The sequence below is a fragment of the Lissotriton vulgaris genome, chromosome 2_1 (genome assembly GCF_964263255.1).
Source record: "Lissotriton vulgaris chromosome 2_1, aLisVul1.2, whole genome shotgun sequence".
NCBI classification, from domain to species: domain Eukaryota; kingdom Metazoa; phylum Chordata; class Amphibia; order Caudata; family Salamandridae; genus Lissotriton; species Lissotriton vulgaris.
The window spans coordinates 1,489,602,637-1,489,616,483 of record NC_141687.1 but is presented as its reverse complement, the minus strand read 5'-3'; the positions used below and the strand labels follow the sequence as shown (position 1 = coordinate 1,489,616,483).

Genomic DNA, 13,847 nt, shown 5'->3' with positions numbered 1-13,847 from the left:
CTCTATATTCGATTGTTGTTGTTTTGGTGTCATTTCATATATTTATAAATTGGTGATGGGTTTTTATTATGTGTTGTGTGTTTTAATGTTTTGGTGTTTTTAAATGCTTTACACACCTGTCTCCCAAATTAAGCCTGCCTGCTTGCAGCCAGCTACCTAGGTTTGAGCCAAGGAATAATTTATTGAGCCCTGACTGGGCCTTATATTGTGCCCTTATAACTAGATGTAAGTACCTACTTACCCCCACTAATTACCACATTCTCACATCTTTAAAATTCACTGCAAAATGCAGATGTATTACTTCAGAAGTTATCCCAATTGTAGATTTTAATTTATTTTAAGAATGGCCAGTTACAAATCAACCTGGCACTGCCATAATAGCTGAATAAAGACCTTATATCTAAATGTCCCAAATGAGATGAGCTGTTCATTTTGCTACTGACATCATATTTAGAATTTGTCTGGGCAGCTACTCCATTTGAGCAGAGGAGCATCGCCCCCACGGGCCAGAGCAGAAAAGTAAAATGGTAATACAGTTTTTTTATTACAATTTTATTTTTCAGCAACCGATTTGTCCTGATTGGAGTGACAGGAAGGGGCAGGCAGGTGCTTCAGAGTGGCTGCTACAGGGAACTGTGCACTTTAAAATGTGGATGTCTCTTTGGCTGACTCTCCTGTGCCAGTCAGACATGCATATTTTAAACTTCTCTTCCTCTGGCGGTGGCTCTTCGGATGCGTGGTATGGCGGTGAGGGCGAGGCTGGCGGGCAGTAGCTGGTGGGTGGGCGTGTGGAAGGTCAGGTGGTCGTTGAGGTACTTGGGGCCCAGGTTTTGGAGAGACTTGTGTGCGTGGGTGAGGAGCCTGAACGTGATCCTCTTGTTGACGGGGAGCCAGTGCAGGTTCCTCAGGTGGCCGGAGATGCGGCTGCGTCGAGGGATGTCCAGCATGAGTCGGGCGGAGGCGTTCTGGATGCGTTGTAGTCTTTTCTGTAGCTTGGCTGTGGTTCCGGCATAGAGGGTGTTTCCGTAGTCCAGCTGGCTGGTGACGAGGGCCTGGGTGACCGTCTTCCTGGTTTCGATCGGGATCCATCGGAAGATCTTGCGGAGCATGCGGAGGGTGCGAAAGCATGAAGAGGAGACGGCAGTGCTCAAATAATATATTAACACAGCAGTTAATGACTCGTATAAAAGTCTGGTTGTGATACCAGCTATATTCTAATTAGGAAACTGACACCATATGGCAGGAAAATATTCCACTTTTCTTTTTGTTTGAAGGTGAAGGATCTAATACCACAAAGTGTATAATCACACTACAAACCAAAATTATTTCTACCTCTATTAGGAGGAGTACCAACAATAGTTAAGTCGGCCTAATAATCATAACACCTTGAGCAAAGGGTCTAAATTGACAAACCTCTACCACTGAGAGGAGACTGCATGATTGCGAATGCACTTTTTGAGGGTCAAGTATTTTCTACATAATATGCCTCTTTGAAGTGTTTCAGATGTCAATTCATGGACCAGAAGAAAGCCTGTTTGCACCCTATTGAGCGGCGTTCATTTTGAGCGGAACAGGTCAACCTGTACATAGGGTAGAATTATTCCACTATTTCATTTTAACTATACTCATCAGGAGACCGGAATTACGTTTGCAGCTCATTTGTGAGGTATTTTTAATCACTTATCAGCATCTCATCACAGATGACCCTCTTGATCCTATCTAGTAGGCTGACTCATCATAGGACTGCAATTCAAACAATCCAAGAGCTCCCCTGCAGAGCAGCTTTGTATCCCATGCCTATCGGCACAAGGATAAGACCTATGATGAAGCATGCCTAGCATGCATCCTGGCTGGTGGATGAGTGCTTTCATGCTTAAAAGGAAACTTACCCCCGTCTGTAGGAGACAAGTTTACTTACATTTCTTGAACTTCCCATTTTCTACAGGGTACCTCTAGTATAGTGAGGAACACAGAGAGTCGAAGCCAAAGGCTGTGGCTTTGAGTGGTTGACAAATGTTGTGGGAAAGGAAAAATGTTGTTCTTTAAAAAAAAAAAGGAGGCAGTCTAGGAGAACTGATGGCCAGTTGGATCATGGTGTTAGACATACTGATCACCCTGCAGGCCTCCCACACCCTTTTCTGACATATCAAAGCCTTTCAATAATGCCTCGAGGATAGCAGTCTGTCAACCCACCACCTGCCTCAAACTTGGCTGGACAGGATCCTTACACATCATGGGTTTGATGAATTGAGAGTCCTCTGGGGTATCACAAGCAAAATGCACCTCTGCTGCTTCTGGACAAAAAGGTTGAAACTGGAAAGGGAGGACCAAGGATGTGAGAGGTAGGTTATGGCTGAGATGGAGGTTGATGTTGGTCCCAATAAACCACCTAGTTATCGTGGCCAGGAGAACTCCTTCCTCACTGTCCTCCTATGTTGTATAATCTCAGTGTCGATCACCTCACCATCCTGGATGACCTCCTCCAGAACATGTTTCGTGGTCAAACTTGTGTGTTCCTTGGTGTTCACTGATTCACCTCAAAAGGAGGATTCCTCCTGCTCCTACTTCTGCTCCGTGGTGCTAGTGGTGCTTGCCCTCTCTGCATCAGAGAACCCGCTTAATCTGCCCTCGGTCCTGGTATAGCTCACCTGTGATACTTCTGTCCACAAGTGTGAAAGAGTGAGTGAGAGAGGGAAAGAAAGAGAACAAGTCATCAGTTCATGTATGTATGACTTTTACATTTATCTTGAGACTGGTGCAAAAGGCAGGACCTAGAGCTCACCTGAAATTGCATAGGTATAGAAAAGGAAGAACGTTTTTGGCCAGTTGCCATCAGCGGGAAGCAACCTTTACATGGCAGTCATTACATCGCAACACCCTTCACATCGCATGCCATTAAAACGCAGCCATTACATTGCATGTCAATACAACGCATGTCATTGCAATGCATGTCACTGCAAATCAGGCATTACATCGCACGATATTACAACGCATACCATTACACTATCCGACACTAACCCTACTGTTGCCCTCACTGGAGTTAGAATAGTAATATTTACCCCTACACTATCCAACACTTACCCTACTGTTGCACTCACTGGAGTTAAAATAGTAATTATTACCCCTATACTATCCAACACTTACCTTAAATGCAATGTAACGGTATGTATTGTAATGGTATGCGTTGTAAAGGTTTAATGCGATGGAATGCGTGGTAAAGGTAGTTTCTGAAAATGCGATGTCATGGAATACTATGTAAAAACTTTGTTGTGAAGGCATGCATTGTAAATGTATGCGTTGTAACGTCATACATTCGCCATCAGCACATTGCCAGATGCATGTGTCATTCTGGTGCCTGTTTCTGCGCTCATCATAACCCGGAAGCCTTTTATCCTAGACACTAGAGAGGGGATTACTAATGGCAGCAGTAAGACTACAGATTTCTATGTAGTATGTAGGATATGAAACCTAGGCTGCTTATTTAACGTCAAACGAACTTCATGATCTCTGGAAATGAGTAGAACCAAATTTGACAAAGAGCCTTTTGTATGATTGTAGTCGGTTCTATATGAGTTTTCCAAACCAAGATGCTGCAGAGTCTCTTCGTTTGATGGCAGGTCCTGGCTGAAGCATTTAAAAAGGATGCTTTATGAGATTAAGATACTGTACTCCATTAAATACCTAATTTTTCAACATGATCTTTGCTCATTTCTATTATTTTTTTCCTGATTTTTGATCAAGCAAATTAGATTGTTTTCCTTCTGGTATCTTCTCTTGGCCTAGCCTTGTTCTTTTAATTCTTTCTAATGTGGGGGGGAGTATGGCGCCTTTCTGATTTCTCCAGCGCTTTCGTCATATTAAGACTTACAAAAGGAGGGAGAGGTTTTTCTCTTTTGTAGTTCTTCCGTCAAACTGTGACTCTCTAAAGGAGACCCAGGACACCTTTCCTATATCATTTTTGTGAAGGCGGCACATTAGATACTGAGAGGAGGCCTTCACTCTGGCAATCTGAAAGGGAGCTCAGCAGACTTTCAATGCAGTCCTTGACAGCAACATCATATTGTCTAAATTATATAACCTCTATACTTGCAAGCTCCTTCACTGCTGAAAACGATTGTGTTTTAGTACCAGTACCATGACCTAAGCAAAATTGGACAAAATACATAGGCGTATTTAGCTGTGTACTACTTTTCAATGCCAATAAAGGTCTTCAAAAAAAAATACATTTAACAATAGTTACGTGATCAAGGATTTGGATGGTCAACCCTGTCAACTCTTTTATATTTCATTAAACCTCTTATTATCTGGCGATGTCTAAAATAGAAGGCGGCATTGAAATCTGCAAGTTACAGTGGCTTCACTTACCAAAATTTGTGACTGTGCTGTTGTGTTGTTTCACCCTACATATGTGTATTCATTCTACAAAAGTAGCAATGTGAGTAGAAATGTGTGTTTTATGCTTATCTGTATGACAGCCTATATACATGATTACATTGGCATTATGCAAGATTCATGGCAGCAAAGTAAAATGCATGTAGGGTTACCTATTTCTCTTTACAGATTTTCAGTCTTGCGTTCATGTTTTGAGAGTTATGAACTGGCATGAAATGAAACTTAAATACTAAAAAGTTTATACAATATTCTATGTAGTCACTTACATAGAAAGTTGACCTCTGTTTCAACAGTCGGTCATAGTGCAAAGAGAAAAGAACACCCTGCCAAAGTAGATAATGAGAGGTCCTCTACAGGATCCGGTTCTGTTAGAGTAGGAGCAGTATTAACTGTGTATCAGGGCCCAAGACACCAGATAAATAGGGTTCAAATCATGCTTTTTATAGAAAATATATATTTTTATTGATTTTTATACAATTAGTCATTTCTAAAAAACATTCAAAGCTTGCAGATTCAGGAATTAATAAAAACAATCAATACAGTTTATCTTTCATATAGGGAAAGAAAATTCTTCATAATGTTAAGTGTTACACTCACTCCGGGACATTTCAGGGGGCTCAACAGACACTCACACCTTCTGGGGGTTATTCACACTCATGCACATTCAACCAATTCAAATGGGTAGATCTCGCATGGCCTGCAACAAGAAGATGGACTTATGGTTGCATGGTCGGGGGTGCAACTACGAGAGGGCAAATAAGGTGGTATAATATTGCCGTGCTTGGTGGTAGCGCCAACGCGCGTTTCGGTGTATGGCACCTTCGTCAGAGCTGGCAGATATAGTCAGGGAAGGGAACACACAAGCTGAAATTGAAACATATTTTCTTGTATTAGATTGCTCACATAGTCTTATACATATTTATTCACATGATTATTCGCATAATTATTCTATATACACTTCATTGACTATTGTGGTACATTTAAAAGGGATTTTTTTTATTTGTCTTGGCTTTGATACCAGGTAATAGCTCCCAAGATATGGTTCCCCATAATCGGGGACTTAAGGCCAGATCCAGATGGTGGCCTAGGCGAAGACAAAAAACTCATCTCTCAGTATGCAGTCATTCATTCATTCTATAATTCAGATAATCATTCAATCCAGTTCCTAACTTTGCATCTATGCAATTTTCATCATCCAATTTCAAAGGTGAAGATGGAATTTACACTTTTCATGGCTGAACTAGGTTAGGGGGGAATCCGGGTGAACAGGTGGACTAGTTAAGGGATACCAATATGCCAAGACAGCTGATGAAGGGATTGGTACAACACTCAGTCATGACAGGAATAGTTCAGAGCGTTAGCAGACACATTTCTAATGGTTTCAGTTAGTTTTATTTGTAACACATGTTTACCAAGGGCATAACAAAAAAGTGTGTTCAAATATAAAAAAGGGGGAGATTTAAAAAAAAAACATGCAGTGCAGCCCCGCGAAGCTGTGCTGCGTTGCGCGACAGGGAGGGAGTAGGAGAGCGTCATATTTTCAAAGATATGGCTCTCCCCTCCCCTTTCTCTTGCGCCGGCACTGATTTCAGCTGCCATGCACCATGCACACACCTTGGAGTCGCAGAGTTAGTTGGAGTCGCAGAGTTAGGGTGTGTGCATGAGTGTAGCATAGGTTTTGTACAGGAAGGCTACCCTTCCTGTACAAAATACTATGCTAGGCATGATGCAAAGCTTTTTCAACTTTGCATATGTGCTGCACAGTGCAGCAGGCATTGCAAGTGGGAAAAGCACGGACAAATGAAAGCATTTCTCCTGTTAGCGCCTCATTTGAAGGGGCGTTAACTTTTGGCACAAAACCATGTTTACAAATGTTGGTAAATATGGTTTTGCGTCAAAAGGCATAGGTGGGTGCATGGGAACGCCCATGTACCACCCAGGTAACGCTCCCTCGGTGCAAAGTAACGCAAAGCAGTGCTTTGCACTGCTTTTCCCTACTTACAGGGTACTTTCCAGTGCAAAACACCTTTTGCACTGGAAATAAAATAGGGGGAAAAATTGTGTTAGTTTGCGTCATTTTTGTGGCACTAAACCAGCGCAAAAGGTATGAAAATCCCCCCCAAAATATGTAAGCTGACTTTTAACATGTGAATGTCATCCATTTTCTTGAAATACTGGCCAGTTAGTAATCTTAACATTTTCTGATTCAATTTTAACAACAGTACTTATTTCTACCACTATACTGTTCTTTGTAGGCTTCTAGGTAACCAAGAAGGTCAAGCCTTGCCTTCTTAAGGACCCTCCAGAGTAGTGGGATAAGCTGAGGATTATAGTTTTGTATGGCACATTGTGGACTTTCAAGTGAGGACCAGGGGCTTTTTATGCTGGTCCAACAGCAGTAAACCTCCCAGGACTTCCTTACTCTTCTGGCTTACCATGTGGTAATAGTTACCACTGAGCACCACCTGCCATATTGCTGGACAAACACTGAGGGCCGCTTGGTGTCAGTCCTTCTATGTAGCTGAGCATAGCTATAAAAGTCCCACTACCTAAGTATCTGAAATTCTCCTGGCACATGGTTGAGGAACCTCTTGTTTATCTCCTCAGCACTTTTGGCTGATTTTGCCCTTGTTCTTCTTTTACTTCTGTGTGTGGATGGGTAGCTTACTAAATCTGAAAAATTGTAATTACAGGAGATAGTAAGGGGTAAGAAAGTGACTATAGCCTTATCTGCCTAGATGGTTACCCAGTGATGTCATGCAGTATTTATTTCTCACAATGATGCTAGTCTCACAAATTCAACAATCTTGTAAACTCAAAGCTTGATGGTGTATTTTATTAATTACAAGACCACTTAATCTACACATTGGGATGTTTACAAATTCACATATTAGGTATATCACACATAAAACACGACACATGGATAGAATAATGTGAATAATGTCTAGTACTTGTTTATTATATTAACATGGGGTTTGTTTGGCTGTTATTTCATGTTGTGAGAAACAATGGAGTCTCATGCCTTGTGAGGACTATTACGATGTCCACACTCCGTCACTGACTTAAGATAAGCCTTCTCACTGACTTAAGATATGCCATCCACTGTAATGCACGAACAAGGCTTGTAATTCAGGTAAAGTATAAGGGCACAATTACACAACACAGAAAAAGACCCGTGGGCATCGGCCCGTCCTAGGGACCTACCTGGATTGGGGCATAGTGCAAGGTGTAGGTTTATGTCTCAGCTTTGTTGCAAGGCAGTATTGTGCAACAAGTAAGAAGCTGCTTGCTAGCACTTCGGGGAAGTTCATAGGCACACCTTGCTGTGATGAAGGCTTCTTAAATGCAACTTGAGTATGAAAAATGTGAATACTTCTATGCATTGGATCATCATGTGCACTGTTTTAGGCAGTTTAGGGGACACCTGAAAGGCTGTAAGGAGATGGTGAAAGAGACCATGTGAAGCATCACTGGGAGAAATTGTGTTCCTGGCTGACTGCCGCATGAGCCCTGGTGAAGTAGCAGCAACAATCCCTTCCTCGGTGAACCACAATAAATCACTAAGTTAACCAGTGTTTACCCCTGGGTACCTTAGCACAAAAAGCAGCAAAGCTTAACGTTACGTATAAAGTACTGTATAAATTATTTATGAAGCACACACAGTAATGAAGTAAAAACAAGACACAAGAAAAGTCCCACACCAATTTAGACAAATAGAGAACATTTAATACATTCCTTGACAACTAAAATAGCAAGGCGCCAACTGTGGGCATCTAGTGAAGTGAGACTGGGACGAAGTCGAAAAACTGTGATGAGCATTGTTCAGACACAAGGAGTGGCTTGAGCCCGGTCAGCGCTTAAAATCGGAATTTGAAGACATTTTGAAAAAAGTGTTCTGAGCTCAGCAGGGCAAGGGTGCAGTCAGTGTCTGAGGAGGGATCATCATAGTCGGGGAGCTGTGGGTCAAAATCATGGTGAAGATTTCTCTGTTCCAACTTAGTCAGTTTTTTTGGAGTCGAAACCCTCCAGCAGGATGAGGCTAAGGGTTATTACTGAAGACCGTTTCAGGGGCTTGGATACCTTTTTGGTGAATGAATGCCAAGTAGGATTACTGCTACAGTGAAGAACAAAGCAGGAGGAGCTGCTATGTTCACTTTGACCAGTGGTGCACCTCCAGCCAATACACAAGCAATTTAGTTGCAGTCTTCTCCTGGTTCTCTGAGCAGTTTTTGTGCAAAAAGTCCTCAGTTTGGGGATTTGGCCATCTAGGCACCTTTAGCACTGCTAAGGAGTCCAGGACTGATGGGACAACATTTGTGGGGTCAGGACTCACTCAAGCTGAGTCCAGGGTCTGGTTCGGATGGTGAGAGCCTTGTGTGTCCCTATGGCACTTAGAAGAAGGCCAACAAAATGGAGCCACGCTGGTAACCCTGGATGCAAGTTAAGGTGCAACGCTCAACAGCAGCCTTTGAGGGTTCAAGGCAGGCTTCAGGCAGCAAAACATGTATTCCAAGTACAAAGCAATCTTTCCCAGTGCACCGCTGGTCACCGCATTTGGCAGTCCTCTGAGAGTCCTTCCGCAGGTCCATGAGTGAACTGATGAGGGGGTCTGCAGGTCTTCTTTTAAAACCCTGGTGCTCTCCTCTAGAAAGTAGGAGAAACTTCACTAAAGGCTCTTTGAAGTACATGACATTTGCTTACTCTTCTGCCCTTGCTCCAAGCTGGCTACAGTAAAAATATGGAGGTGATAGGCCCTTTTTGTAAAGGCAGAGCACACCCTATTTAGTTGCAAGTGAGGCTGTGCTCTGCTCCCCCATCCTGCCAGCAGATGGCCCATTCAGGCACCCCTAATCTCTCTATTGTGTGATTGTATGGGAAGAATTCAGAAAGTCTAACAGTGTTATTTCATTACAATTTCATAGGTTTCAAAAATGAACTGGCTACCTGGCACCTAATCTCAAGTTAACCTTTTTTAAATGTAATAAGGCAACACAATGTTATACTATGAGATAGGTAGGCCTCACAGCAGCGAAAAATAATGTAGGAGTTTTTCACTACCAGGACATGTAAAACTTACAAGTACAGGGCCTACCTTTTAAATACAATACACCCTTCCATACAGGCTACCTAGGGTGTAAATTAGGGGTGACATATTCAATAAAATGGGACTTTAATACTTGGCATGAGGATTATATTGCCAAGTTGAATTGGCACTTAAAACCTGTATTCAGGCTGCAAAGGCAGTCCTGATACATGTTGTAAGGTGCTACATAAGGGAAGTGCACAACAAATGCTGAAGGCAACTGATAGCATTTAATGTACAGACCATGGTTATGTGGTATACCACTCTGACAAGGGAAATATATTTAAATTAGAAATGCCATTCAGATGTAAGCCAATCAAACTATGTTTAGGGGAGTGAGCATAAGGATGTTAACACTGGTTAGCAGTGGCAAAGTGCACAGAGTCCTAAGGCAAACAAATACAAATGACAGCACGAAAATGGAGGTAAGCGGCCAACATGTTTGAGAGAAGACCACCGTAAGGATGACAGGTCTAACAACCACTTACAAAACAGATGCGGGTAAAATGTTACAATTTTCACCCATTTAAAAAACTTCACATTTTTTTCACAGATGCATTCAGGGAGTTCAATGTGGTTGATTAGTTAAGGCTGATTGGACATGTAAATGTCACCATATTCGCATTTCTCAGTTGCATAGGTAGTTCTTGCATGAGTGTTCAGTCATCACCTTGCAGTCATCATCAACAGCTGCAAGTAAAGAGAGTGCCAGTGATGGCAATCTCAATATACATGTGTCCATGTCAGCATGCAATTGAAGATTAAATGGGCATTGACAGATTAAGTGATGTGCAGCTCATTGTCTGTCCTGCCGTGGCACTATGATGTTCTGCTTCAGTCGGCTGGTGATGCATGTACAACGCTGATGCAAGTACATGGAGTGTAGGCCTTTGAGATACTAGCCATGGGTCAACTGATCCTCTGGAATGATACAGTGGGAAGAAAATGAAGTGCAGCCAGTACTTTGAAAGGAGCAGGTATGACATTGGAGCAATCATGTGAGATCTTACTTTCATTGTATAATCATTTCCAGAATCACATTACGAATGTATTGGTACCAGTGCTAAAGAGAGTGTGGCTCTGCCTGTATAGCCCATGTCTCCATCTTCAATTATTAATCATCATGAGAGGGGAAGGGGCAGTTCAAAAACACATTTGCTGATATTGTGCAAAAATTGGCAGCATATGTTTTGCTTTCTTTTATGGTCTGACTGTGTGTGACTGTTTTTTGATCTGATGCGGCACATTTGATAAAGTGTGCCATGCAAATTTTGTCAATCCCGCCCCCCCCCCAACCCTGCACTGACATTTAATTATTACATCGATTTACCAGTATTGATTTGGGAATGTCCAATGTAAATACACCCGTTTTTGGATTTTTGTTTGATGACGTAAATCTCTCTGCATGTTTTCTCTGGTGCGGTTATGTGTGACATATCCTGCTTGTCTGTACTACTTCAGTAGATGTGGATGTAACTTAGGTGAATTAGGCATCACCATGTGTTGTTGTACTTGTATGACCTAGCATGTGCCCTTCTTGACTCTAACCTTTCCTCTTTCATTTTAGAGGAGAATTCTCCATGTTTTGTCCATGCCCGTTTACAGTTGTCTAAATGTGTGAATAGATCTCCACTTGCATTTTATTATCAGCACGAAAGGGATAGGGTTGACTGGCGCATAGATCTATGACCCACCCTTTCTGAGCTGGCGTTTGGGAGTATATGAGGTAGTTCTACAGTAGCACTCTTGCTCAAAGTAATATTAAGGTTCAAAGTCAAACACCTCCAAGAACAGCTCCTTTTATTCATTTAAAGTGATTAATGAACCTACATAGTAAGGGAAAAATCGTATAATTTAATTTGAGCGCCTTAATCACCCTTCCGGATTATCAAAAAAAATGTGCTATTGGTTTCAATGAAAGCAGAATGATTTTATTTATAGTGTTCATAAGACAATATACGAGAAACTAATATTCATCACTTTGTTTCAATATTTTCTTTCCCAGCTAAAGTCCATTTTCAACATTCGGCAGAACTCATTAAACACCTAATTAAAGCTGGAGTGAACTACACAATGCAGGTGTGTATTCGAATGTTTTACATGTTTTGTATCAATTTAGTGAAAAAAAAATACAAGAATCCTGATTCGAAATAATCAAAAATAAAAGCTGACATAACGTTGACAAGTAGAGAAAATCTCAAAATCACTTGGAGATAAAAACGTTGCTGTTTTAGACTATGGAGCCTATGTTTATCACGTCAATGTTGTCTTCAACTTGTTTTCAAAGCATTTGTTACAAACTTTCTTTCCCATCATTTAAAGAATTAATTGTCAGAGGGGAATGCCAACAATATCAAAATCATGCTATTTCGGTGTCTTAAGCAACAAAAGCAAAATCCATAGATTGTCTTTTTGGTGCTAACATCCCTAAGTGTATTCGTCCTTAGTTGCAAATCAGTGACTTTTGAAGATAGACAATAATAAGTAATCATTTATTCACAACTATGTCACCTGGCCTTAAAATGCCTTCTAGCCAGGCCAGAGTTGTTTCCTATTTGGTCCATAGAAGAAAACGCCATATCAACTAATTATATCAAATATGGCTAGTGTGCATGAGTTCTGCATCTGCAGGAGCCCATGAAGGTGTGCAGGTGAGGATGGTGTTGCTGTTTAGGAAAGGTCAGGTTTAGTCAGAATAATAATATGATACTAGACAAGAGATGAAATACTATAAAACCCTAAGCAGGTGGGGCATTGCCTGAGATCTGCATGCCCATGCTTTTAGAGGGCCTGGTTCACAAAGGGAGAGTTATACTTTTGTCGAAATATATGATTGTTTGCAATTCACAAAGGAATTTTACTATTAGTATTTTTACGACTGTGGAGCCTCCGCACATAAGAAATTGTGATTCTGGATGTCACCGCTAATTTTTGCATTGGTAATGGAATCACTAGTTTACACACTCAGAAGTTTTCAAAGAATAGCGGGTGTACCATGGGAAGAATCAGATTATTTTACAATATGCAACTATTGTGCTTATTTATTGAACAAAAATGGGTCTTATTTCTGTTTTGAAATTGTTGGCACAAATATGGTTAGTGTTTAGGCTGGTGGTTAATTGATCTAAATACGTTTAATTCACTTTCCCCAATGTGATTCTGACTCATTTGCTAATTTCCGAATTAGAGTCTCTGGAATTAGATTTACTATCCCCACTCTAACATCAGCAAAAGTAGGGAAAGTGTGGACTTGGGATGTGGTTGATTTGCCATTCCAACTGGAACGTAAGCAAAAGCACCAAAATTGTTGGACTATGCAGGGGTGAGATTTGCTATACCTACCCAATCTGAGCAAGAGAAAGGAAAGTGTTGGACTTTGGAGTGGTTACATATCCTCTTCCCACTTCAACATAAGCAAAACCAGCACATTGTTGGATTTTGGATGAGTTAGACTTAATAGTTGTACACACAAAAGGGGTGGGTAGAGTGAATAATAAAACCATATATACTAATACGGTGAGGAATAGAGCAAGCCCCAATAGGGCAAATCACTCTATTTGAAAAAACTGCCCTCACTCACATACCGAGGTATGTGACATGCTTAATAGTCCCACTCCAATTTTATCAACAGTAGGGATAATGTTTGATTTTTGGGGTGTTGGGTTGACTATTACCACTCCAATATAATTGAAAGCAGAAAAAGTGTTGGACTTGGATGGGTTAGGTTTACTATTCCCACCCCCCATCTGAATGAATGAATGAAAAAGCACTTGTAGAGCACATGGTCACCCGAGGGCATCCCAGCGCGCTCCTAGACTTTCAGGAGATCAAGGAAAAAGGAACATTTTAAGTTGTTTCCTAAAGTTCAGATAATTAGGTTTGGGCCGTATATGGCAGGTGGTTCCAAAGCTTGACCGTGTTATATGAAAACAGATAGCCCCCCATTCGTGATCTCCTGATCTTCGGGACTTGGATTAGGTCTTTTTGGTCAGATCTCAGTGCCCTACATGGTCGGTAGGGCTGAATCAAGGAGTGAATTATTGACGAGCCCTTGCCAGTGAGGGTTTTATGTGCAGCGCACAGTGATTTAAATTGATTTCTTTCTTGGGTTGGTAGGCAGTGTAAAGTGGCAAGAGCAGGTTTAGCAGAGAGGTGACTGGGGATGTTCAATAGGAGACGCACTTCACAATTTTGTACAGTTTGCAATCTTTTGGTTGAGATCTGAGGGGCTCCTAAATAGAGGGCATTGGCATAGTCAAACCATGATAAAATTAACGCTTGAACTAGTAGCCGTCTCGCTGCAAAAGGAAGCAGGGGAAGGATCCCTCGGATCATTTCTTAGGAGACCATAGTAGCTGGCTGCGACCTTTTG

At 41.5% G+C, this 13,847-nt stretch overlaps 1 protein-coding gene across 2 annotated transcripts in view; it reads left to right on the top strand.

Annotated features, from left to right (window-relative positions):
* Positions 1-13,847, top strand: part of DPP10 (dipeptidyl peptidase like 10) — a 1,575,897-nt gene that overhangs the window by 1,535,932 nt on the left and 26,118 nt on the right. For both annotated transcript variants that reach the window (XM_086957361.1, XM_086957360.1), the window contains exon 25: positions 11,481-11,554. In XM_086957361.1, the coding sequence (XP_086813487.1) occupies positions 11,481-11,554 (74 nt within the window). The remainder of the gene's footprint in view (positions 1-11,480; positions 11,555-13,847) is intronic.